We start from the raw sequence: 22,464 nt of genomic DNA on the forward strand, positions 1-22,464 counted from the left end.
GCCCAGCTGTTTTCTCGGAAAAACTCCAAAGGGAAAAGCACTCCCCCTCTGGAAAATGCAGAGAGCCGTTGACATCACACATGTGAGCAGCAGCTGTCGCATATCAAAAGAATCGAGGGAACCTAGAGTATGATGTTTAGCTAATGCTGCCGAAAATTTACAGAGTCAAGGGGTCTATCCAACACAAGTACACATCTATCATGGCTAAAAGTCCGCGAAGGCCTCCTCGTGTCGCATGGTTTTGGCCTTGGGCCGCGGCTTGTCCGAGACCTTATCGAAGTTGGATATGTCCTCGGGATTGCTGATGTTGGGCACATAGGGCGCGTTGACCGTCTGATTGAGGAGCGGTATCCACTCCACGTCCTTGAACCACTCGTGCTCCTTGATGTCCCGGTTGCCGTTGATCAGGTTGCCAAAACTGAACGGGGAAACATGTCAAGTTCCACTGATAGATCCCTGAATAACTATTTACCGCTTGGAGAGATCCACCTGCAGCAGATGGTCCACCAAATGACGCAGGGATCCACTGAAGTAGCTGGGCATCTTGTAGTCCGCCTCGCAGATCTTGTTGTACATGCTCATCACATCGCGATTGTGGGCTGAAAAGGGCGAGTGTCCGGCGACGAACTCAAAGACCAGTACGCCAAAGGCCCACCAGTCCACGCTGGTGCCATACGGCTTCGATTGGATAATCTCCGGAGGCAGGTACTCCGGGGTGCCGCACAACGTCATCGTACGGGTTTCCACTTTCTGTGGGCCAAAGACAACGTGTACACATGCCTTGGGTGTTAGGAATCTGAGATACAAAACCTTGGCAAATCCGAAATCGGTTACTTTCAAGTATCCGTTCTTATCCATCATTATGTTCTCCGGCTTGAGGTCTCTATAGAGCAGACTGCAATGGTGCAGATACTCCAGAGCCAAAAACACCTGGGCGGCATAGAAACGAGCCTGTTTCTCCGTAAACTTTCGCACCCTAACAATCGGGATATGGAAATGCATTCGTGGAGAACTACTACTGCGAACTACTCACTTTCGGTGGTAGGTGAAGAGCTCTCCGCCACCGATCAGTGGCAGGACGAGGTAGAGGCTGTCGAAGTCCTTGTAGGAGGCTATCAGGTTGACCGTGTTCGGGAACGTCATCGAACGCAGCACGTTCTTCTCGCTCATCACGTGGCTCACCTGCTTGGTCTTCACGATCTGATCCTTGCTGAGCTGCTTGGATGCGTAATAGATGCCGGACTCGCGCTCCCGCACCAACTGCACCTTGCCGAAGGATCCGGAACCGAGGGTCGCCTTAATCTCGTAGTCATCCAATCCTGTACACGGTGATGGCGTGTTCGTGGCGAACTTCTTGTTGAAGTCCTCGCGCAACTTGTCCAGGATGAGGATGTAGTCCACCTTGGGACTGAAGTGCATGTGCGCTTGCTCCGGCTGGGGTCCCATTGCGGCAACAATTCGCTTCTTTGCGTTCTTAGTTAGTGCGTCTATTAGCTATACCAGAATTTCGAATTTTTGTCTAAAGCATTACGAAAAGCTCGGTTTGAAAGTGACTTCACGCTCCACGGTTGCTTAATTGTTTATTTAAAATCAAATGGGAAAGATACGAGGGAAACTCGAAAGACAATTTATGAATGTAATAAGAGATCTGTATTCACAGTTTACAAAATCCAATCACGAGTGCACCCATTGACAGTAAGTAAACACTAAAGAAAACGACGATTTCTAAGAACACATTGACATTTAAAAATTCGCAAACAATTCGGGATGGCGGTTTATTCGGGACTTGTAGCGATCCTTCAACTCGAAGTTCTCAAAGTTGGACAGATCCTCGGCCCCGGAAACGGTGGGCAAGTAGGGGGCGCTGACCTCCTGGTTAAGAATGCCAAACCAATCCACGCCCTGGAACCACGGATGACCCTTCACGTCGCTGGCGCCCTCGTTCGAGTTTCCTAAACTGAGAAGGCGTGGCATGAGCACCTCCTGGAACCACCCTTACCTACACCCACTCCCACTGCCCACTCCCCACTCCACTCACCGCTTGGTGGTGTCCACCTGCATGAGACTCTCGATGAGACTCCTCAGCTGGGCCGTAAAGTACGAGGGCATCTTGTAGTCGCACACGCAGATCTTGGAGTACATCAGAATAACATCGCGATTGTGAATGGCGAAGGGAGAGCGTCCTGCCACAAACTCGTACACCAGGATGCCGAAGGCCCACCAGTCCACCGACTTGTTGTACGGCCGGAGTTGAACGATCTCCGGGGCCAAGTACTCCGGGGTTCCACACAGCGTCGAGGTGCGGCCATCCACACGCTGTGATTGTTCGAGGGATGAATGCATCAATGGAATCTAAGTAAAGTGCTTTGCCCACCTTTGTGAAACCAAAGTCCGTGATTTTGATGTAGCCGCGCTGATCGAGCAGAATGTTCTCCGGCTTCAGATCACGGTACATGAGGTGCATCCGGTGCATATACTCGAGGGCCAGTGCCACCTGGGCGGCATAGAATCTGGCATGCTTCTCGTTGAACTTGCGAACTCTTTTTTAAGGGGGGAGGAGATCCGTTGGAACTTAAATCTGTGAGCAGATGAAATCAGCACTCCATGGGATGGACTACTCACCTGCGATGGTAGCTGAACAGCTCACCTCCATTGACCAGCGGGAGGATCAGGTAGAGGTAGTCGAAGCACTTCGTCGAGTCCACCAGGTAGATGAGGAACGGGAATCGGGCGGCATTCAGGACGTGCTTCTCGTTGTGTACGTGGGCCACCTGCTTCAGCCGCACCAGATCCTCCTTGCTCATCATCTTGGCGGCATAGTAGTTCTTGCCACCCTTCTCCCTGACCAGCATCTGTACGATCATTTCATCATTTCAATGAACTCATAAGAACTCTACTTCACACTCACCACAGTGCCAAAACTTCCGTTGCCGAGCACGGCCCTGGTTATATAGTTCTCCAGGTTGGTGTAGGGCGACTGGGTCTGGTGGTTCCACCGCTCTTCGAACTCGCGACTCATGGTGTCTAGGGTGATGTTGTAGTCTTCCTTGGAGTTGAAAACGTACTGCGTAGTGTGCTGGCTCATAACAGCAGTCCGCTATCCGGCCAATCGCGCATCTTACGGCGCCTTTGCGAGTGCCTTCCGTTGCGGAGCTGGACTAGCGAAGCGATTTTGAGTTGAGTTGCAAATCTATTCGGTAATGGGCGCTTGATATACTTGATATACTTGGAATTTGGATTTCAGCACTTTTGCTCATTAATCAGATAATCGGTGACGGCTGAGTCAAAGCCATAATGCAAAGTCCACAGTGAAGAGGCCATCTGTTGATCCCAGTGTCATAGCCAAGAGTGCACCTCATATTTGAGATCTCTTTCATTCTAGTTTGAAGATTTTTCATTTCTAGCCATGTTAATGCGATACTTTATAGATAATAGCACAGCAATTTTGCAGCTTAACTTCAGGTGAAGTGAACTTCATGAATCTGAAGTTCCGGGAATGCCCAAAGTCAAGGACCTCAACTTTCAATTAGCCAACTGAGTCCTTCTCGAAGGTATGACAAATTTACCTCCATCTCCTCACAGCAGCAGGACTACTGAGAAATGGCAATTTCCTGCGACTGTGACTGAGTCCACACACATGTGCTGCTGAGTCCGACTTCTCGACATGTCCTGGCGTCTGGACCGCTCGTCCTGTTTGCCGTTTGCCGTCTGCCTCCTGGACGCAAAAGTAAGAAAAATTGCAAAACGTCCGCTTGATAAATGATGCTAACCAAGATTACATAAGTTGGTAATTTTCTAGTACATTTATTTCCACATGTCAGGCCAGTCAAGTTGGTAACTCCAGACCGCATCTTCATGTTGATGGACATGTGAGTGCTGGGCATGGGCATGGTGGGCCTCCATGAGATGGGACAGTGGTAGGCTTACGAACCGGATGCCAAAATTGTTGCAGGCTTTTAAGGTAACTGTCGACCGAACAGAACTAAAAAGAACCGAACCGTTTATTGGCCATTTCGGGCCAGTCTGTTGTCATTGTGCCACCTAAATTGACAATTAATCATTATCTTTCGGCCGGGTCGGCATTCAGATTGGCAGATTGGGTCAGCCCTGCTTCAACCATGTGAAAATGGGTTTCTAAATATGCCTTTGGTCTGGCCTAATGCCCTGGCATTAATTCTCGAGTGGCGGAGAACTTCATTATTGATTGGCCGGCAAAAGGGGTTTTCCTTTGGGGGGTAGGGGGACTCTGACTCATCCACTTGGTTATATAGCCACAAATAATTTGGCACAAGCTTTTAATTCGCTTAAAATAAAACAAATCGTCACGTACTGGGAAACTTTCACTTGCACTCCAAACGGGAGTCGTGCAAAAACTAAACAATTTCACTTAGCCAATTTGTGTGTGTATATGCCGTTTGAAATCCTGGCTCATTTAACTTAGAGCCCAGCCACCAGATAAACTCCAGTTGGCTAAGATATGTTAACGACGCCCATAAATAAGCGGATAATATCTGGAAGGCCCAGCAGTATCCTCCATATCCTCGGCATATACATACAGACATATGTGTGCTAAGCGGGCCAAGAGCAGATTAAGTCGCACGCACACGTTTCTTGGCCGTTTCTTTTGGCCACACTTAAAATTCATTTGTTGTCTTGAAGGACTCAATCCCCCGGATTGGCAGAACTTTGGCCCGGCGCTATGCAAAGTAATTGACGCCTCGATGAACTGTTGACACACATGGCATTTGTCTTTGGCGGCCTGGCTAATATTTGGCTTAGTTATCAGAGGCCATTTTTTGGGCTTAAGTAGGTGAATGTCCCGGCTCTACATGCGAGCGAGTATGTACTCTACAAAGGGCCAGATTCAATTATGCTGAAAGGTTTCAGTTTTCCCAACCAACCATCCCATCCATTCCACACACCCCAACCACCGATCCGGCGGAAAAGCAGCTGCCGGAGGACTGGCCTCAGCCATTAGCGCTAATCTCCGCACAATCGGGAATAAATCAAGGCACGCTCTGCACTCGCGCTGGCCGGAAAATGCATGCGGCATTCGGTTTTCAGTTTACGGCATTTGGTATTTGGCATTCAATTTGGCTCACAGTTCACCGGGCAGCAACAATGTAGTAGCCACCTCACCCTGCGACGTGTGCTCGGCTACGGATTCAGATTCTGATTCAGATTCAGGTTCTGAATCAGATTCAGATCCAGGTTCAGGTTCAGAAGGTGTAACTAATCCGCTGGCCATGTGACTTTTGTCATGCGCCGATGTCAAACACTATATGCCCGAAATACGAAAAATACGAAAATCGACGTCCGACTGCCGATGAACCCTTGCCAATCCGGCAAGCGAAAGGCTTTCCACTCGATTCCACCCCGAGCACACGGCCGAACCACCTTCAATCAGCGGACCACCAACTCCACCCCCATGAGTCCTCCAATCCTCCCTCCGATTGATTCCGGTGTTCACTTCGAATTGCCGCTTGTAATCCCCTGAATTGGCACTGCACTTGGAACAAAAACGGTTGAACTTGGCTACTATGTTACCTAGTCAGATTGTTGATCTTAAATCTAACCGTTTTTGCCTTGATTTTTCCCTTCAATTGCGATAGTTTCTGCCAGTGCACATATGGAGTAATCATCGCGAAACTGCTCGCCGGGTGGTCCAAGCTGACATTTCGCAGTTGGCTGACTGCCTTCTCATGTGCGGGGAGTTTTCCACAATAATTTTCATAATTTCCCTTCCCCGAAGGCGATGGCAATGGCTACCTTGCCGGTTGGCTTCCATAAATCAACCGCGAACTATTGATACAGCCCGATGGCCGTAAATCAATGGGATGCGCGGACATCAGGTTCGCACAACGACCAGGCCATATTCTAAACAAATTGGCCCCAAATCGGCGGAGACTATATCGAATATATAGGAATGCAGCCGTGGATTTTCCGGCTGCAAAATGCGCGAACAAATAATGGCAACAAAAGCGCGGAATAAAACAATTGCCACAGTTTTAACATTTGCCATTTGCCATAAATAAACATGAACCGGTTTTCGGGTAGTCGCATTTGGTTATGGGTGCTTGTTTTCCTTGTTGTCCTTGTTGGTATTGGTGCTGGTCGCAGGATTTTGGGCATCCTCTTCCGCCGGCGAGTGCAAAATGCTCAACATTTTATTGAAATTCAATTAAAGTCGTATTTCAATAATTGGTCACGCATGGTGCGCATTTCCGTGCCAGTCCGCTCCTAAATGCCGCTCCACAATTTATGACTTTTCAATTTGATTTTTTTTTTTTGTATTTTGTTAGGAACTCGGGGCAATTGAAATGCTGCCACTTGGCCAGCGTTCCATTGTCCTTTGTCGCAATGGAAATCGGAAATTGTTGCAAATTTCGGTTGCTGCTGCATTAGGCTGCAAGTTCTTATCAGCTTCTGGGCAAACCCTCGTCACCCCAAGAACCCGTCTCTAAACATTTTCTATATATATATATATTTTCACCCTCACGTTAAGTGTGCAGCATTTTTGCGTGATTTGTGCGAATTTCCCTGCCTCGCTGAGGCTGATAAAATTTCGCAAAAGGTGGTGGAGGGGGGAAAATGGGAAGGAAAATGGGAAATGCGATACGGGGTGGTTGGTGGGTTAGTTTGGGCCCATTGTTGATGTTGTTTAGTGCCATAAATTCTTTTTTACTTGTCATATCTGACTTCGGTCTCTCTCCATTTAGGCACAGATCATTAAGTTTTGCACTGCGTCTATCTGATTTAAAGACGGCAACATGTGTAGCTCTGCGAGTGTGTTTCCCAGTACTTATCAAAATGTCAATTGCCCCGCAGACTGTCACGGATCTTTAGCTTCTGCATCAGCTTCATACTCAGATTCAGATTCAGATTCAGAGTCAACTCCACTCGGCAGGCGGGCATCCTCTAATTAACGAGGCGTTGATGCCACATTTTGGCGGAGTTATTTGGCGAAAAATCAATTGGACTCGCGGCAGACTGTTGCTCAATACGCCAAGTTCTGAAATCTATCAAGGCATCAACACTGTCAACAAAAATCAGACAAAGCGTTTGATTTTGTCACTATTTCGGTGTTTATGTGAGGTGCAATTCCATAAACTTATAAAATATTTTTATACGTTTCTTAAATAAGTTTTGCTTGGACCTAAAGCCTTTAACAGCAATTTTGATTAGCCACTGAAAGAAGTGCTAAATTACTCCTTAAGCACACATTCCTGATATTCAATGATATAAATATATATATTCTATGGGAGGAACCCAGCTTGAGTATCCACCCTCGCCCTCGATTTTCACATACTTTGGGAACGCATAAACATCACAAGAGGTGCTGTGGCATGCCTCGCGATCTCGGGAAAGAGTCGCAAACTGCAGTGCAAATAATCAACCTGGGGCATGATCAAAGTGATGTTGACAACGCGACATCTCCTGGGTGTGTCCCATTTGCCAGGGACGAGGCCCTGCTGCTCCTCCTCCTTGGCATCCCGCAGATCTTTGGCCATATTCCGTGCGTGTTTATGAGCGCCTTAGATCTCCTCCGCTGGCTGCCAACATATTTTTACACGCCAAACATTTTATTTTGACAGGCATGCGATTTGCACGCTTAATTGAGACAGGTGCATTCCTAGGAGGGGGTGAAAAAGGGCGAGGAGGGGAGGGGGGTGGAAAAGCGGTGAATACGGGGGAGTTTTGGGAGGGAAGGTGGAGAAGGAAGTGCGGCCAAGCTGCGACATGTGTTCCCTTATGGTGTCGCACAAATGCGAAGATTTATCATCGTGCCACATGCCACGTGTGTTTTCCATTTCGTCGCCTCCGCTCCGCTGCGATTTTCACCAATTTCACAATTTTCACGGGAAAAGCCAGCGACGCTCGCCAAATGCAAAATTAACAACCTAATTAATAGTTGGCCCGGCCAGGACAGGTCTCCGCTGCCATCTAAACTGATTCCACTGATGCCACAGCTCCCATTCCACCCACTCCGCCTAGCTGCCGCAGACAGCTGCTCCTGAAGTGCTGGGCATTTTTCGCTCAGTGCACGGCAGTCGGGAGGCAGCCACGCCCACCCAACTTGTTGGCAATTGCAGCTGGTCGAGTGCTTTTAATGGGCATGATGGGTACTAAATGTTTCTCCTCACCTTTTATTGCTTTATGCTACTCTTTCCTTTTATATACAAACGAGTATTGCCAAGAAGAACGCCCTAAAAATGTTTGTGAAATTCACGAATATTGTAGGGTATCTTGCAGTCGGATGTGGAAACATCTCGTGCATGTCGCTGTTCGGTTTTTTAATTGGACCCATCTCGGCTGCCGCCAATATTTCGAGCAGCGGAACCGCAAACTAGGAGTAACTAACGGCCAGCGGGCGGCGCTGTCAAAGTCAGCTGCTATATCCTATATCCCATATCCCATATTCCATATCCATATCCCCCGATTCTCCCGGTCCTCCCCCCACCCCGCTGGCAATGTCTAAAACGTTGAAAAATTCCAAATTGACTGCCGGACCCCTGGATGCTCGTGGCCGAGTCGACCATTGAAGGCGTTTGCGGTTCTCGGACTTCTCGTTTCGGGCCGGACGTTTATTGAACATTTTTACTTGCGGTCGAGGAAAAATGGTATATGGCAGAAAGGCGGGCAGACTGGGGGTTCCTTTATTAATTTTTGTGTGAGCTCGTCTCGAATTCACGAACGGCCTTAAATGCAAATCGCTGCAAATGGGATTTGTTGAAAAGGAGGTTTACGGCCCGGGAGCCAGAAGCCAGCAGCCAACAGTTAGAAGCTGGCGAAATTGGCCAAAAAATGCGTTAAATGCAAATTGGATAAGATGTCGTGTCAGAGGAGCGAACACTTGCATGTGCCTGCCAAGGCGGATATCCTTCGCATCCTTCCCATCACATGAAACGCGTCGAGCCGCGCCGCGCCGAGAAATCCGAGGAGTGGGGAAACTTTAAAGTGGATTATATCTGGAGGATGTCCTCCGGAGCGGCCAAGTGCTATCTCCTGCGCTTTGGAAACATAAATCCGTGAGTTTTTGCCAGCGAAATTTATGGCGCTCGCGACACTCGCGAAAGTTTTGGCGGCGGCGGCGGTGGATGTGGCGGCGGTAGCGGCATTGTTGTATTTATGACCGCGACATGACCTGCTCACATAAACGGACGAGTCCTGAACGAGTCCTGAATCGCGAATCCTGAGATCCGAAAGTGTTGCCCGCCGTACGTGCGAGTCCTGCTCGGAAATTGGATTTGCCGGAGGACTCTGGAGCATCCTTGGCGCGCTAAGCTGCGCCTCTTAAATCTACACGCCTGTCAATTTACGCTTTTGATCGAAATTTATGTCCTAATGAGCCGAATGCAGCGCAGAAATTACAGCATGACAACGAACCCAGGAAAATGCTCGGCTTGAGGAAACAGGAGCCTGGCACTTTGCCCCAATTCCAATCAAAGTTAATTACGTGGAACATTCACAGTTCGAGCCACAGATCGAGTCCAACCGGCGATTTACATTCGCCAGCCCCCCAGAGGAAAAAATCGGAAGCCAAATCCATTCAGCCGGATGCAGAACGTCTGGATTCTGCTTATGAGAGTGCCCATCTATTGAAATTGGAAGTGTGTTTGCCGAATGTCTCCAGGCCGAAACTGAATGGTCAGTCCGGAATCCAGAGTCCAGGACGTGGCCATAATTATTGTTATGTTAATGGCGACCATCGACCATCGGCAGGGGAAACTAAGAGCAGCTTTCGGGGTTGATTGGTCCTCCTCTGGGCCATAAAGCCATCAGCATGAGTTTGGCCATCGACGAATGTTGTTTGTCCATGGGTTCTGTGTTTGCCAGGCGACTTTGCATGAAAATGGACGAGTGGTTGGCGTCTTGGTTCGGGGGAAATATTTGTGAAGCCTTCGTCAGAAATCAAAGTCATCGAGGATATAAAGAATATACTATGCTAAGCAAAGTTGTCTTTAAAAGTACTCTCCTTATAATTTTCCAACTTATTATCTGATAATGAGAAGCGTGAAGAATGCCTTTGTTTTTCCCGTTAAGTGCCTAAAAGTGTGCCGCATTTTCTGGCTCAGTTCTGGCCATAAAGTTCGCTGCCACTTATCCTGGAGAAAAGGGGCGTGGCGTGCGCACTCCTTTTTTACGCATTCGCCATAGCTTTCGGAAAAAGGGGGCGCTCTGCATCTGATGCACAAGTCAGCGGTCCTGATAGGTGTGACACATGCCGTGGTGATTGATGAAATGTTTGCCACACAAGCCCAACCGAAAGGAGGAAGAGCCCGAGGAGCCTGGACCGCCAACTAATTTCCACATTTTTCACATTTACGAAGACAAATTGAGGTGCGAACTTGGGTCGAGGCAATAAAAGTGCCGAATATCAAAACAACCAAATCTCGGCCATAAAAAAGAGGTGGATATCCAACGGGGGAGTAGGAAGGGTTGTTCCTTTGACTGCCGGTGGCAGGCATGCGAAATTCCCGAATGCCAATTGTTTCTCGATTCTCGAGGAGATGGGCATCCGCCAAAAATCCCTGGGAACTGGAAGCTGGGCACTGCGAAGTCGCATTATGAGCCTGGCAAAATCAAAAAAAAAGGGAAAGGGATTGGAAGCGGACCACTATAAAAGTCAATATCTGTGACAATAAATTGTGACTCCTTCGATACAGTTCCACTCTGCGTTTGAGTTAGAGTTCGTGGCGAATCGTTCGCCATTTGAGTTCTGCGATTCCGATTCCGATTCCGATTTCGGTTTAGTTTTCCATTTCATTTCGTTTTATATGCCCGGTTCGCCAAAAGTTGTCAACGGCCATAAACGCGCCGGCCCACCGAGTAAAACCACCCACTTTCCATTGACTTTTCAATAAAACCGAACACCAGCCGCAGACTTTTCCCCCCCTTTTTTCCTGCTTTCCATTAGCATAATGTCCGATTCGCCGATCAGATGCGTACTTTGATTTCCCTGGCCGGGGCTCTCACTTTCGATTTGCCACAATTCTATTTTATTTATTTGCCGGCCAGCGAAATTACATTTTAAAAAGTTTGCTTCTCGTTTGTTTTATTTATTTCTCTTTCAGGGGGGTACTACAAATTTTTATTGCTAATGTATGCGCATGGGAAATTGATTCGCACCCAGTCCAAGTTTTCCCCAGGGCATCCCTACTCATTTCAGATTGAGATTTTCCATCTTAATTCTGCGCGACCTTGAGTGCTGCTGCCTTAATTGTTAATCGAGTGCCAATGCCATGTCAGCGGGCGACCTTGGCCAGAAAGTAGGGAATCCATTATTCTCGACAAATGTGGTTCAAGAGCAAAAGTCGAGGGAAAAGAGCTGCGAATTTCGAGGCTCAGCACCAAAATAGACGGGCCCCACAACATCTGGTTCGTATAAAGGCGAAATCGAAATGGAATCACTTTATCTCAACTTGTGAAAGTGCTCACGAACAGCACAGTGATCTTCGGGATCGATGGCACCGCTGGCCACCTGGTACAGTAGAGCCTGCAGCATGAAGGGCATGCGCTGGCAGCGATCCAAGTTGCACCACGCGATTCTTTGCTCGGTTTTCACAGTGGTTGCTGAAGCAAAGGGAAAAGTCTTGAGAAAACTTTTGCCAAAACTCAACGTGAAATTTTCGTAGGGAGTTTCCATCAGATCGTCTCCTGTGAAAGCTTTCCACTGAAAGCGCAGCTTTTGCGCCGGTTTCAGGCTGTTCCAGGATGGCGAATTGGGAAAAGATTCGATGTATGTTTCGTAGGTACACCTGGCTTGATCCTCCAGTTCCTGCAGCTCCTCTTCGGTAGGCAAATCATCTTCTAAGTCGCATTCCTCCTTTCCACCACTTTGCCTGCAGTTGTGCACACTCTTTCTAGGTGCAAAGATTTTGTTTAAAAAATACAAAAGCTTGGTTTTTAGACCCTTCTTCTCTTGCTCGTCTTCCAAATACACTTCAGTGCAGTCGTCTGCTATGGGGATATTTGCTTGGCAGCCAAAGTTTTTCTTTGACTTACTACACTTTTGCTCCTCCTTCTGCTCGCAACTATTTTCCAGCTCCTCTTCACATATTCCATCCATTTCGTCTTCATCGTCTCCATAAGCCTGGAAGATGAGCTCCATGGTGCTCCAGTTCAGGTCCGAGATGCGAATAAAACGCGGTTCACATCGCGCCTCCCCGTCGTAGGTGACCAAAGGACCTGGATACTGGTGCCTGATTGTATAGCTAGGATGTGTCACTAGGGATCTACACTTTTGGCCCCCCATTTCCACGTTTTTCTTCACTCTTTTTAGAGCCAACGATTCATCTGAACACGATTCTAAGGTCGCGGAGCCAAAGAGAAAACTATTTAGCTTCCCTTTTATATAGGAATATAAGTCGGCGTTTAAAAACTGGCACAGTTCATCCATGGTTAGCTAAACTTAAAAAACGTATAAAGTATTTAAAAAGAAATGGTATTTTTGTATATTTTTACTTAAAATTTTGTTTTGATTGCGATGTCAGGGAAATACTGTTTATAGTTTTTTTCTGCATTAATAAATACACACGAAATATCATGATGGCTTGCTCAAAGGAATCCCCATTTTACCCCGCTTAATTTAGTGTTCATGAAAATATATGGGTCCGCATTATAAATGCGAAAAACACTCATTCACATAAAAATCGTACACCAAATATGACAGCGTATATTTTGCTATATTAAAAATGCTGCTGTAGCTGCAAAAAAAAAAATGGGAAAAATATCAGAATAGAAGCGAAATAAAAAGATGAAACGGAAAGGAAAACATTGGCATTTCCACATTTATTCGCTTTTCTCCTCGTTTATTTATGTTTTCTGCTTATTATCGGGAAAGGGGGCGGGGCTGGGGGAATCGCAATTGGAACGTTCATATTCATTCTTCCGATTAAGCAGTTTTCATGGTCATCGCCAAACGTTGGCGAATCATGGCCAAAATAAAGTAAAATAAGTGGCCTAAATAAAAAGACAGCTCGTGGTGAGGCCGAAATCAACCTCTCGCCCACCGATTCGGCAACCGAATAGCTGCAATTATTGAAATTAATTTCATTTATTACATCATGAAAATATTTCCCGGCCAGCGAGCAAAATATTTTCGCCACACGCTGTCCTCTGCAATTAAGGCGTGGACATTCACTTGCCTGCCCCCTTCGATTGCGCAGTGTTTTTGTGTGCGTAATTTGGAGTTAATAACGTTGAAATAAATTCGCCATTCGATTTGTATCGCCCCCATTTAGCGGACCAACATTTGCCAATTGTCCAGCCAAAACATGAACAATCACTGACAGAAAATGTGAAATTTACACATCTTAAAATCGTAATACATGAATTAAAAGCATTCGCCATTTATTAGAAATGGCTTAAAGTGGAAGTTCCTCACAAACACATATTTGGTAAAATTTCTTTTCCCTTTCGTTATTTTTCTCACTTATTCTTTTCCTTTTCCTTAATATTTTTCTCACTGTATAATTATTAGGGGTCAGGAGCATTTCGGCTTACCACCTATAAAGTCTGCACTTAATTGCTTTGAATACGAATATTTGTTCGATATGACATATATGGCATCGTATTTCTCGACAAATTTATGAGAAGCGTTTTGGGATATATGAGAATATATGAGGACGGAATAAGATTTAATAGAGTTTTTCGTATGTGCGCATGGAATGCCATCTCTGGAGAGGCAACCCACTTATTCCTCGGAAACTCTGCATTATCAACTGGGATTCCCCGGCGATGATGAGCTATTTTCGCATTTCCCTCATTTTTTCCGGATTTACGATGGCTAGGTGAGCTGGAGCACCGTGTTGCCGGCTAATGGCGATGCGTCGGCCACAGCTCCCAGAACAATAAAATTCCCATTTAGAAGTCGCGTGAAGCTTTCGCACTCCGCCCTTTCCCAAGATTTCCCCAAACGAAGAAGCCGCCGGAAAAGTGTGGCGGCAGCAGTTTTCCTTCGGCGCGTATGTGTGTGCTGCGTGTTTACGTGGAAACCATTTTTATGGCATGTCAAAAACCTATTTTAATGCTTTTAATGAAAGCGAATTTTATTGCATTACTTTTCGATTTTACTGCCCCCACCCCGCAAATCGACAGGGGGGCGTAAAAATGCACTCAACTCAAAATGTTGACAAGATCGTAAAAAGTTTTCCTGCTGCGGGGAAAAACACGAAAAACAGGTGACAAAGCAAAAAACAACACAGAAGCCACCGCAAAAATGGAACTTGCTCATAACAAAGGCCACTTAAACTGCCAATTGTGGTGGCTTTTCGCCGAGATTTCCATTCTGTAGGAAAAATATTTTTGCATACATTGGAATTTCGCTGGCGACGGCTCCCGAAAGTATGCTTTGCATTTTCCGAGCTGGCTGCTACCTTTGCCAAATTCATTTGACCAGAAACTTAAGTTATATTTTGGCGCCCGGCCAGCAGTAAAAAGATCGGGCATGCAGGGCCAAAAACGAGAGACATGTTTAGTGGCACGGCAGCAGCGACAAAAGCTTTCAGCCATAAAGGATGCAGGACGCAGGACGCAGGATGCAGGAGGCAGGGGAAACCCTGCACACGTCGCCTGTCGGAGCACTCAATGTCAGCAGATTCGGTCGGCAAATGCAGTTCCAGTCCGGCGAAACAATGACATGAGTTTTGGACGCACTTTTGCTCCCTGAACTCCTCACTCCCTGTTCCCCACTCGGAAAATGGGAGGAAAAACCCCTGCGACAATCCATATTGCATGCATTAAATATCTCATAGATGTGTGCTTGGGGTGTGTGGTGGGGCGAGAGCCAGCAAATGGATTCGGGGTCGCCAATATTGACAGGGTCAGTCATGCATTGTTGGCCGGCCAAAAAAGCGGTCGGCATGTCAACTGCAGGACATCTCACAACTTTTGGCCCGGCCAACTGATGCGAGGAGGAAAGGGTGGCCTAAGACAATAGCAGACTCCAGCTACGTTTGGGAACACTTAAAAATTAAACTTCGATTCTTAAGGCAGGAACGCTGATGCTCCAACACCTCAACGGTTTGATTACCGCTTTACCATTTGATGACAGCAAGTGACTGCAAGTATAAAGTGTCATAGAACTACAAGAGTATTTGCTCTTGCTCATCCCAACTTTAAATAAACTTGTTTACTTATTACTTTGAGTGCACTTCTCGGGGTGACTGGGAATGGGAACCCCATGCTCGTATCTATGGCCTCCTCAGCTGTGTGACGAATCCTCCTCCCAGCCAAGGGAAGTGTCATTAGCCGGGATCCGTTCATAAAAAGCAATGGCAAATGGTGAATGGCAAGTGGCAGCCGCAAGTGACAAAGTTAGAGTACCGAATTCGTTTCATTGGCCCATAAAAAGTGGCGAAAAACAAAATGCAAATGAGTTTCGAGGCCCGCGAAAAAGGTGGAACACTTTTGCAAGTAATTCTCGCCGGCGCGCCGGAGACCCTTGACATTAGACGCCTCCGGCTCCGGCTCCCGTTTCCCTTTTCACTTTCCGGCGCATATAATTACACTTATTTGTGTAGCTAATTAATTGCTAATCAATCATAGGACGAAAGCGAGACGGACCCACAGACCCACAATAAAAAAAGGACGCGCCGTTGTTTGCCTGTTTGCCTGTCACCAAAGGACATCTCAATCCCGGGACTTCTAAGTATTCCCCCATCATCATCATCACCATCATCACCAACACCATCTCTCCATCGGCGACCCAACTTTTGTGCAGAGACAAAAGCCCGGCGAAAACAAAAGCTTAGCAAAAGATTGATCACAGCAAACTGGCGAGCTGCACCTGTTTGCTTACTCACGGTTATTAGCCAGGACACGCAGGATCTGCGAGTCTGCGAGGCGAAGGGGGAGTGCGGGGGCGGCGCCATGCAAATGGCCAGCGGCGAGGCTGCACTCGAAGAAAAACTGTTGTGCAAAATATGCAACCATTTGAAAGCAGCCAGAATGCTTTGCCTTGCATTTTCGCTCTTAAGCTGTGGCTATAACAGATTAACAACAATATTTTGCACTCATATTTCAGCATAATTTAACATAAATAGTCTTATGACTTTCTCTGAGTGCATCCTTTGAGATTTTGAGCGCAGAAAGTGTCAATTCCGGCTCGCTTTTTTGCACCTTTGCCAGGATTGTCAAGTGCTCGGGCGAATCCTTCGAATCCGTCGAATGCCTCCCCGTTGTCCTGCTCTTGTCACCCGTCACTCAGCGCTGACGTCAGCCCTACAAAATAATAAAAAAAGCAAAAAAAAAAAAAAAGAACCCCATCCTTTATCCTTTGGCCTGGCTTTCGCTTGGCCTTTTTTGGCGCACATTTTATTTTACATAATTTGAACATTTAAGACGTGCCTGGGCATAGACAAGCGGCTTTAGTCTTAGTTTATGCAGCCCAGTGCTGGTGCGTCCTGCTCCTCCTCCTGCTCCTGCTCCTGTTCCTGTCCAGCTGGAGAAGAGCGCGGGACTGGACGCAGTTTTCCTCTCATTTTATTATTAAAAGGCATTCGCATCCTTTACGCCCCAATGAGTTTTACGAGGATATACCACCCCCCGCCTGTCAATCCGGGATGTCTTCATCTTTTCATTTTATATAGAAAATCTGCCAGTTTAGTGTTCGCAATTCACATTTGTATTTGTCAAAACTTGCACGTTTGCCGTTTGCCGTTTGCTGTTGGCCGTTTTGCCGTTTGCTGTTTACTGTTTGCTCTTTCGGCCTGCAGAAATTTTACAGTTAACCCAAATTGTCGGCAATTTGGCCAAGATGCTGTTCAAACGGCTCCTCCAGCCAGGACTCTCCATTTGATGATCCTTTCAATTCAATTGTTCAGCGGCGTTGGGGGTTTTGCGTAAGTGATAGTAAAGGCCATTCATAACGCCGCTTGATGGCAATATATGACTGGGATGCTATGAAGCGTGCAAAGGATTGTATATTGAGCAAAAAACAGTTTGAATTGAGAAACTTTAGCTATTAGTTAGTCACTTAAAACTGTTAATTGTGGGCTAAACATACTTGTATGAGCCAGTTCCACTGCCAGTTGAAGAAAGGTGATGTCACGCAGTGCACTGGGTGCTTGGCAGGGGGTGGTTGGCACAAGGACATTAGTTGATTGGGTTGGGGGATGCGCTTTGACCCTTCGCCAGGACACTATTGTTGTACTGTGTGCTGGCTGATTGGTAATTCGATACAGTTGTTCGATGGCAGTTCGCTTTGTGTGCGAATCTTTGGCATCATTTGAAGCGCATCGCCAATTGAGGAAAACTTCGCCATCCCCTGTGCGCGATTTCCCTCGTTGATTTTCCATTCGCCCTCTGTTTTCGTTTGGCTGTCTCGTGTCTCGTGTCTGTTGTCTCCGGTTGGCACTAATTTTCCTGCTTGTCGCCGTGCGAAACGTATAAATAATTTTATTTTATTTTTGTTTTCATTCCATATCAATACTATTTATGGACTAATGGATTTATGGCTTCTGCCCTCTTCTGATCCCGCTTCGATTGTGTATCAATCGTTGTCATCGTTCGCGGCACGTGTGTTGTGTCCTCGTTTCCGGATCCTTTTCTGCAGGGATGCACATCCTTAATGTCCGTGCAATTATGAATATTTTCGTGTGGGAACGGGAACCAGTGCCTCTAGGATTCTGGCTCTTTGTGCTCGTGGAGAGCGATTTCTTGGCGGCTTCTTCTTATTATTCTTTCATTTTGGCAAATTGTTTTCGTTTTATTAAATTTCTTTTCACTTGATAGTCCCTTTTCGCTTTTTCGCTTTTTCGGTTATTCGGTTATTATTATTATTCCTACGATTGGCCAAGAGAGAAAGGTTTTGCGTTTCGTTTCCCTGTTTCCCTGTTGCCCGGTTTCCCTTTTGGCCAAGAGCAACTCCTTTCGGCTTTTAATAAATGTCCAGCCAGCAGCTGAAGCCGCTCGTATTTCGTCTGCCAGCAGCTCAAGAAATATGCACAAATTAATTTTCTTTTATTCCAGCAAAGGCAAAATTTAAATCAACCAAGTCGGGTGGCGAGTGCGTCCAGGAAAAGGGTTTTCTTCCTCCCCCCCCCTGGGGCCTTGGTGTTGTTGTTTTTTGGGTCCGCAGGACACAACTGCTGGCCAAAGTCGAGGAATATCCTTACAAAGGCACAGTGCCCTCCCCTCCCCCCTCAACTCCCGTCTGTTATGAATGCAAATTAAAAGTATACAAATCTAATAAGTTCCATTTAAGTTGCTTTAATTTCACTCGTTTGCCTCCTCTGCATTTGCATTCGGAAATGGTTGCTAATTGTTGAGCTTTTAGACAGCGAATTTTTAATGCAAAGTGCGCCATCTCCTTTCTGAGACGCTTTTATTAAATTCTCTGCAAAAAAAAGGCATCTTGCATTACGCAATTGGATCTGCTCCATGCATTTTCCCTCGGCAAATTGCGAATTAATCAGCGGCGCTTTCAACTCGTTAGTTTATTTTGGGAACTCACAATCGAGGCAGATACCATATTCACAGAGCGCATTTAGCAAGATGAGAATTTTAAACTAAACGATGTACTACACATAACTCAGTTTAATATTCCCCCTTAAGAAGGCAACTTAATTATTTTGCAGTAAGGCCATCGAAGGGCTGCAGTCTAATTTTCATTTTGCACATTCGATGTCTGCAAATGAGATGCGCCCCCAAAGTATCCTTTGATTGACTAATAAAACGATACGTGAGCTGATTCCAGAAGGTGGCCCAAAAAAAGTGGCCACTCGACCAAGGTAATTCTCGCCTCTCGTTTCTCTGCACCAAAGGTAATTCGCCGCCGGAGGAAAGCCAGGAGACTGGGCGTATGTGACGCACATACTTAAGCAACTCCTGGACACCCTGGGGCATCCTGGACACAATCGACTGCCACGAGAATCCTGCAGCCAGATGTCACCCGAGAATTGTGACGACTGATGATGATGATGATTCCGATGGCCGTTGATGATGCCAAAGCGAAATAAACTTTGTAAAATGTTGCGACTGGCATAAACAAAGTGGCTGTGCCCTTGGGTGCTGCGATGTGTGGGTGGTTCGGGTGGTTTGAGTGGCTTAGGTGGTTGGGTGACTGCCACCCTCGTACCTTTCGCCCTCACTTCTGACCATATGCTGTCAGCTCGCCCAGGGCTGTCGTAGGTGTAACTGCGTGCGCCATAAACTGCTGTAATAGACTCTGGGCATCCCAGAAAGGGACACGATGCGGATTCGGTGGCCACACCTTCAAGGAGCAGGAGCCGGAGCCGGAGACGGCCATCACCTCAGGCCCTCGATTCTGCTGAAATGTGCACAAATTTTCATTGTCGACCGACAACCCAAAAAACCAAATCTCCGTAGATGTCCGCACATTGTCCGGATCCCTCTCCCTTTTTCATACACTCGGAAAACAAACATGAAAAGTGAGTTTAGCACTTTTAAGCTTCTGCAAACAGTAAAGCTTCTAAATAAGTTAAGTTCATTCTTTTCTTTCTGTGCACAAATGTGTGTGTGTGTGTCCTTTATAGTTTTGTTCATTCCATAAATATGCGTTTTGTCCTTTTTTTTTGGGGGGGGACGAAGGAAGCCTGCGGCTTTCATAACTTGAAGGAGCTGGGCTCACCTTTTAGCCGTCCCTTGTCCTTGTTTTGCCCATAAGCAGATTCATAATTTGATCCTGGGGTAAATACATTTTATTATGCTTTTATGTGTGAGCCATCTTGGAGTGGAGTGTCCAACCTTGGGACAGGTTGGCCATGTCCTTTAAGTGCAAACTTATGAATTGGTCAGGGGACATGTGTGGCAGGATGTATACGAGTATGTGGGGGTGGCTCGGTGTTTGTCTTTAATATTTTTGCCTATAAACATATTTTTATTTATTTAGGCCGAGCAGAGAACGCACTAAAATACGGCCTTACCTACCACAGCTGCACTTGATGGCCCCCAGAGCATATCGGCTATATATAGTCTAGAATGGTATATATATATATACGAGTATGCCCATGTACTTGAAGGTATTGCCAGCGGCAGCCAAGCAAATCACTTAACACTTTCACTTCAACGCTAAATTAATTAAAATTTATACTACGGCGGCGGCGAGAGCGCAAAAACAAATAAATTAAGTAGGCGTTAAAATAGTTCATATTTCATTTGGCCTCCGGTTCGGTTCTGTGGAAAAGTCCAATCGCAAACGTGGCAGGAGACGCGGCGAGAACAATTGGCCAAGTGCTGACAGCCAGAAGCGTAGCGCCCAGCTACAGATACAGCAGATACAGATACAGCAGATATAGATACAGATACTACTTTCAGATATACAATGTATCTAAAAAGTGAAACTCTGGTCACGCCTTCGCGACAGCGGCAGTACTGTTCTGTTTCGTTCTGTTCTGGGGAAAAACTGCATCTGGGCACTTGATTAATTTCCTGCAGACAGCGACAATGGGATAAATGAGGTAGACCAATTAGCCAGAACAGGCCGTCTAATTGGCCAGTGAAATAGAGCCCTATCCCCCCACCCTCCCCCCTCTCAATCACACGAAGAAGTAGTAGAAGAAGTCCAATGGATGGCATCACGTAGCCGCCCGCATCGCCGTATGATTTTGCACTTTCGGTTTTTATTTCACTCCGGGGAGCTTGTTAGCCAGCAAAACGTGAGCGTGAACGTAAGCTGAGGCGGCCAAAATGAAGGAGATGATGTGTGTTTGCATTTTAGATGCCGGCTCGTGTTGCGTAAGTCGATAAAAATTTCATATTTATTGACCATTAGCACCTAGGGCCCAGCTGAGTTATCTGACTAAGCTCGTCCGCCGCTGGGGAGCCACTGCCACTGCCTCAAAACCCAAAACCAACACCCCCAACCACATCCTTGCCCCCTTCCCACCCCCCTCCAACGTGCAACGAATGCGAGTGGCCACGAATGCGAACAATTCGCGTCGACATCTTGTCTGCATAATTGCAACACGTACTCGCCGGTGAGATCTGCGAATAAATAGCTGCCAGACGATCTATATGGTCTGTATGGCTGGTAGCGGTAGTCTGCGCACCACGAAGACTGACACTGACGCCAGCATGTCGCCCCGCCTCCTGCCACTCCCACCGCCAGCAGCCCGTCCGCCCGCTCTTGCCACGCCCCTGCGCCCTTACGCGCACCTCGGCCGTCAAACTCCCCCTGAGAAAGTGGCACCTTTGGGCCGCCGCGTGCTTAGGTGGCGTCAACCCACTTCGCCGCACAGTGAAGTTTGCCTAAAGGAACTTTATCTAAACGGATCAAGGATCCTTAAGAGGTAACTTCAATTATCAGTATGACATCCTTAAAATAAGCAATAAGTTTAAAGCCACACTTAAAGTTTATTTTCCCAAGAGTCTGCACTGCACTGTGGCCATTCCTTGGGCGAAAATAGTTGCCAAGTCGGCCCACAAATTATTGTCACTATGTCGCACCTTTCGGATTGTGGCGCTTTCGACATTCAAGTGGCGCTGCGATAATGCCGATGTGATGTTGACAGTTGCAACAGCAACAGCAAACAGCAAACAGCAGATAGCAGACAGCAGGAGGTGCAGCAACAATTGCGGCAAAAGTGCGGCGGCAACTGCAACAATGCACCTTGCTGCGGAAAGGTGCAACCACTTAATGCCGCATTACTTGGCACATTTCGACGGGCCGAAAAATCGGGACGATTTTCTAGGTGCGAAATTTTCCCCGCGGCGAGCGACAATTTTCCCCGGCATTTTCCTCATTTGCTGCGAGGGGCGGGGCCAGCGGTCTCCTTGGCGTCACAGCGTCGGCAAATAAATGAAAAATCATTTCATTTCAATTCATTTTCACTTAAAAATACGCCGTACACTTTTCACGTACACAAATCGAGCGAGATCGCGCATTGCATATATAGTATACAGTGTATAGTGTAGTATGGTATAGTATATCGCATTGACTTGGTAGACGGGCAGGCAATAAATTAAATTTTCTCTCGGCTGGCGCAAAAAGCCGAACGCTGAAAAACGTGGAAATGCAGCCCTAATCGAAGATGATGTGGGTTTCCCTCGGATTCAGCGATTTCCCCGCTTTTCCCCGCTTTCACAGAGTGAAGGCACAAATGAAGCGCGCCGTGTGCCACACTTTGCCGCCGAAAGTCGAAATGCGTTTCCAGTTTATTTTCAAAACGTTCAATGTTCAATTTCAATAATTTTTTAATGGCCCCAACGCACGCACGCACGTCCAGGCAACTCTATAAGGCACTGCTCCCCACCATCGCCACCCACACACCACCATCTTCGATCCGTTTCGATCGCATCCTATGCGATCCCAGATGAACTGAACCGATCTGAACTGAACTGTACTGTACTGAACTGAACTGAACCGTTTGGCCAATTAGTCGAGATGTTTGCACAAATGCCAGACAAATGCAGACGAGTGCCGAGTGCCGGCGGCATATAAAATTTCAAGCTCATCGCGTCCGCTGGGCGCCATTGCGCAGATCATGATCCTAATGGGGT

General features: G+C 46.9%; 4 protein-coding genes across 8 annotated transcripts in view; all 4 read right to left on the reverse strand.

Moving 5' to 3' along the window:
• Positions 1 to 22,464, reverse strand: part of LOC122621647 — a 107,091-nt gene that overhangs the window by 14,087 nt on the left and 70,540 nt on the right. The window contains exon 3 of one of the 4 annotated variants that reach the window (XM_043799588.1): positions 3,548 to 3,715. The exons of the other annotated variants lie outside the window; for them this stretch is intronic. Coding sequence (XP_043655523.1) covers positions 3,577 to 3,715 — 139 coding nt within the window. The 3' untranslated portion in view covers positions 3,548 to 3,576. Of the gene's footprint in view, positions 1 to 3,547; positions 3,716 to 22,464 lie in introns of those variants that run through there. 4 annotated transcript variants of the gene reach the window in all.
• LOC122621639 (cAMP-dependent protein kinase catalytic subunit 2) lies at positions 124 to 1,569 on the reverse strand. Its single transcript, XM_043799574.1, has 4 exons — positions 1,034 to 1,569; positions 811 to 976; positions 473 to 750; positions 124 to 418 (listed from the first exon to the last, which is right to left on the reverse strand). Exons 1-4 carry the CDS (start codon positions 1,444 to 1,446, stop codon positions 205 to 207), a joined length of 1,071 nt encoding a protein of 356 aa, XP_043655509.1. The 5' UTR covers positions 1,447 to 1,569; the 3' UTR covers positions 124 to 204.
• LOC122621640 (cAMP-dependent protein kinase catalytic subunit 2) lies at positions 1,666 to 3,291 on the reverse strand. 2 transcript variants are annotated; one of them, XM_043799575.1, is made up of 5 exons: positions 2,909 to 3,290; positions 2,623 to 2,852; positions 2,375 to 2,540; positions 2,039 to 2,316; positions 1,666 to 1,957 (listed from the first exon to the last, which is right to left on the reverse strand). In XM_043799575.1, exons 1-5 carry the CDS (start codon positions 3,083 to 3,085, stop codon positions 1,744 to 1,746), a joined length of 1,065 nt encoding a protein of 354 aa, XP_043655510.1. In that variant the 5' UTR covers positions 3,086 to 3,290; the 3' UTR covers positions 1,666 to 1,743. The 2 variants fall into 2 exon arrangements, with proteins under 2 accessions (XP_043655510.1, XP_043655511.1); XM_043799576.1 differs by having other exon boundaries at positions 1,741 to 1,952; positions 2,909 to 3,291.
• On the reverse strand, positions 11,049 to 12,488 carry LOC122621641. Its single transcript, XM_043799577.1, has one exon. It carries the CDS (start codon positions 12,398 to 12,400, stop codon positions 11,414 to 11,416), a length of 987 nt encoding a protein of 328 aa, XP_043655512.1. The 5' UTR covers positions 12,401 to 12,488; the 3' UTR covers positions 11,049 to 11,413.

Source organism: Drosophila teissieri, chromosome 3R (assembly GCF_016746235.2).
Source record: "Drosophila teissieri strain GT53w chromosome 3R, Prin_Dtei_1.1, whole genome shotgun sequence".
In the NCBI taxonomy this organism is placed as follows: Eukaryota; Metazoa; Arthropoda; class Insecta; order Diptera; family Drosophilidae; genus Drosophila; species Drosophila teissieri.

Coding starts and splice junctions, on each gene's coding strand:
- LOC122621640 (XM_043799575.1), bottom strand. CDS start 3,085: ATGAGCCAGCACACTACGCAGTACGTTTTCAACTCCAAGGAAGACTAC. Junction 2,853..2,908: donor ACGGAAGTTTTGGCACTGTG/GTGAGTGTGAAG, acceptor ATGATCGTACAG/ATGCTGGTCAGGGAGAAGGG. Junction 2,541..2,622: donor CTGTTCAGCTACCATCGCAG/GTGAGTAGTCCA, acceptor CCCTTAAAAAAG/AGTTCGCAAGTTCAACGAGA.
- LOC122621639 (XM_043799574.1), bottom strand. CDS start 1,446: ATGGGACCCCAGCCGGAGCAAGCGCACATGCACTTCAGTCCCAAGGTG. Junction 977..1,033: donor CTCTTCACCTACCACCGAAA/GTGAGTAGTTCG, acceptor CCCGATTGTTAG/GGTGCGAAAGTTTACGGAGA. Junction 419..472: donor CAGGTGGATCTCTCCAAGCG/GTAAATAGTTAT, acceptor TTCCCCGTTCAG/TTTTGGCAACCTGATCAACG.
- LOC122621641 (XM_043799577.1), bottom strand. CDS start 12,400: ATGGATGAACTGTGCCAGTTTTTAAACGCCGACTTATATTCCTATATA.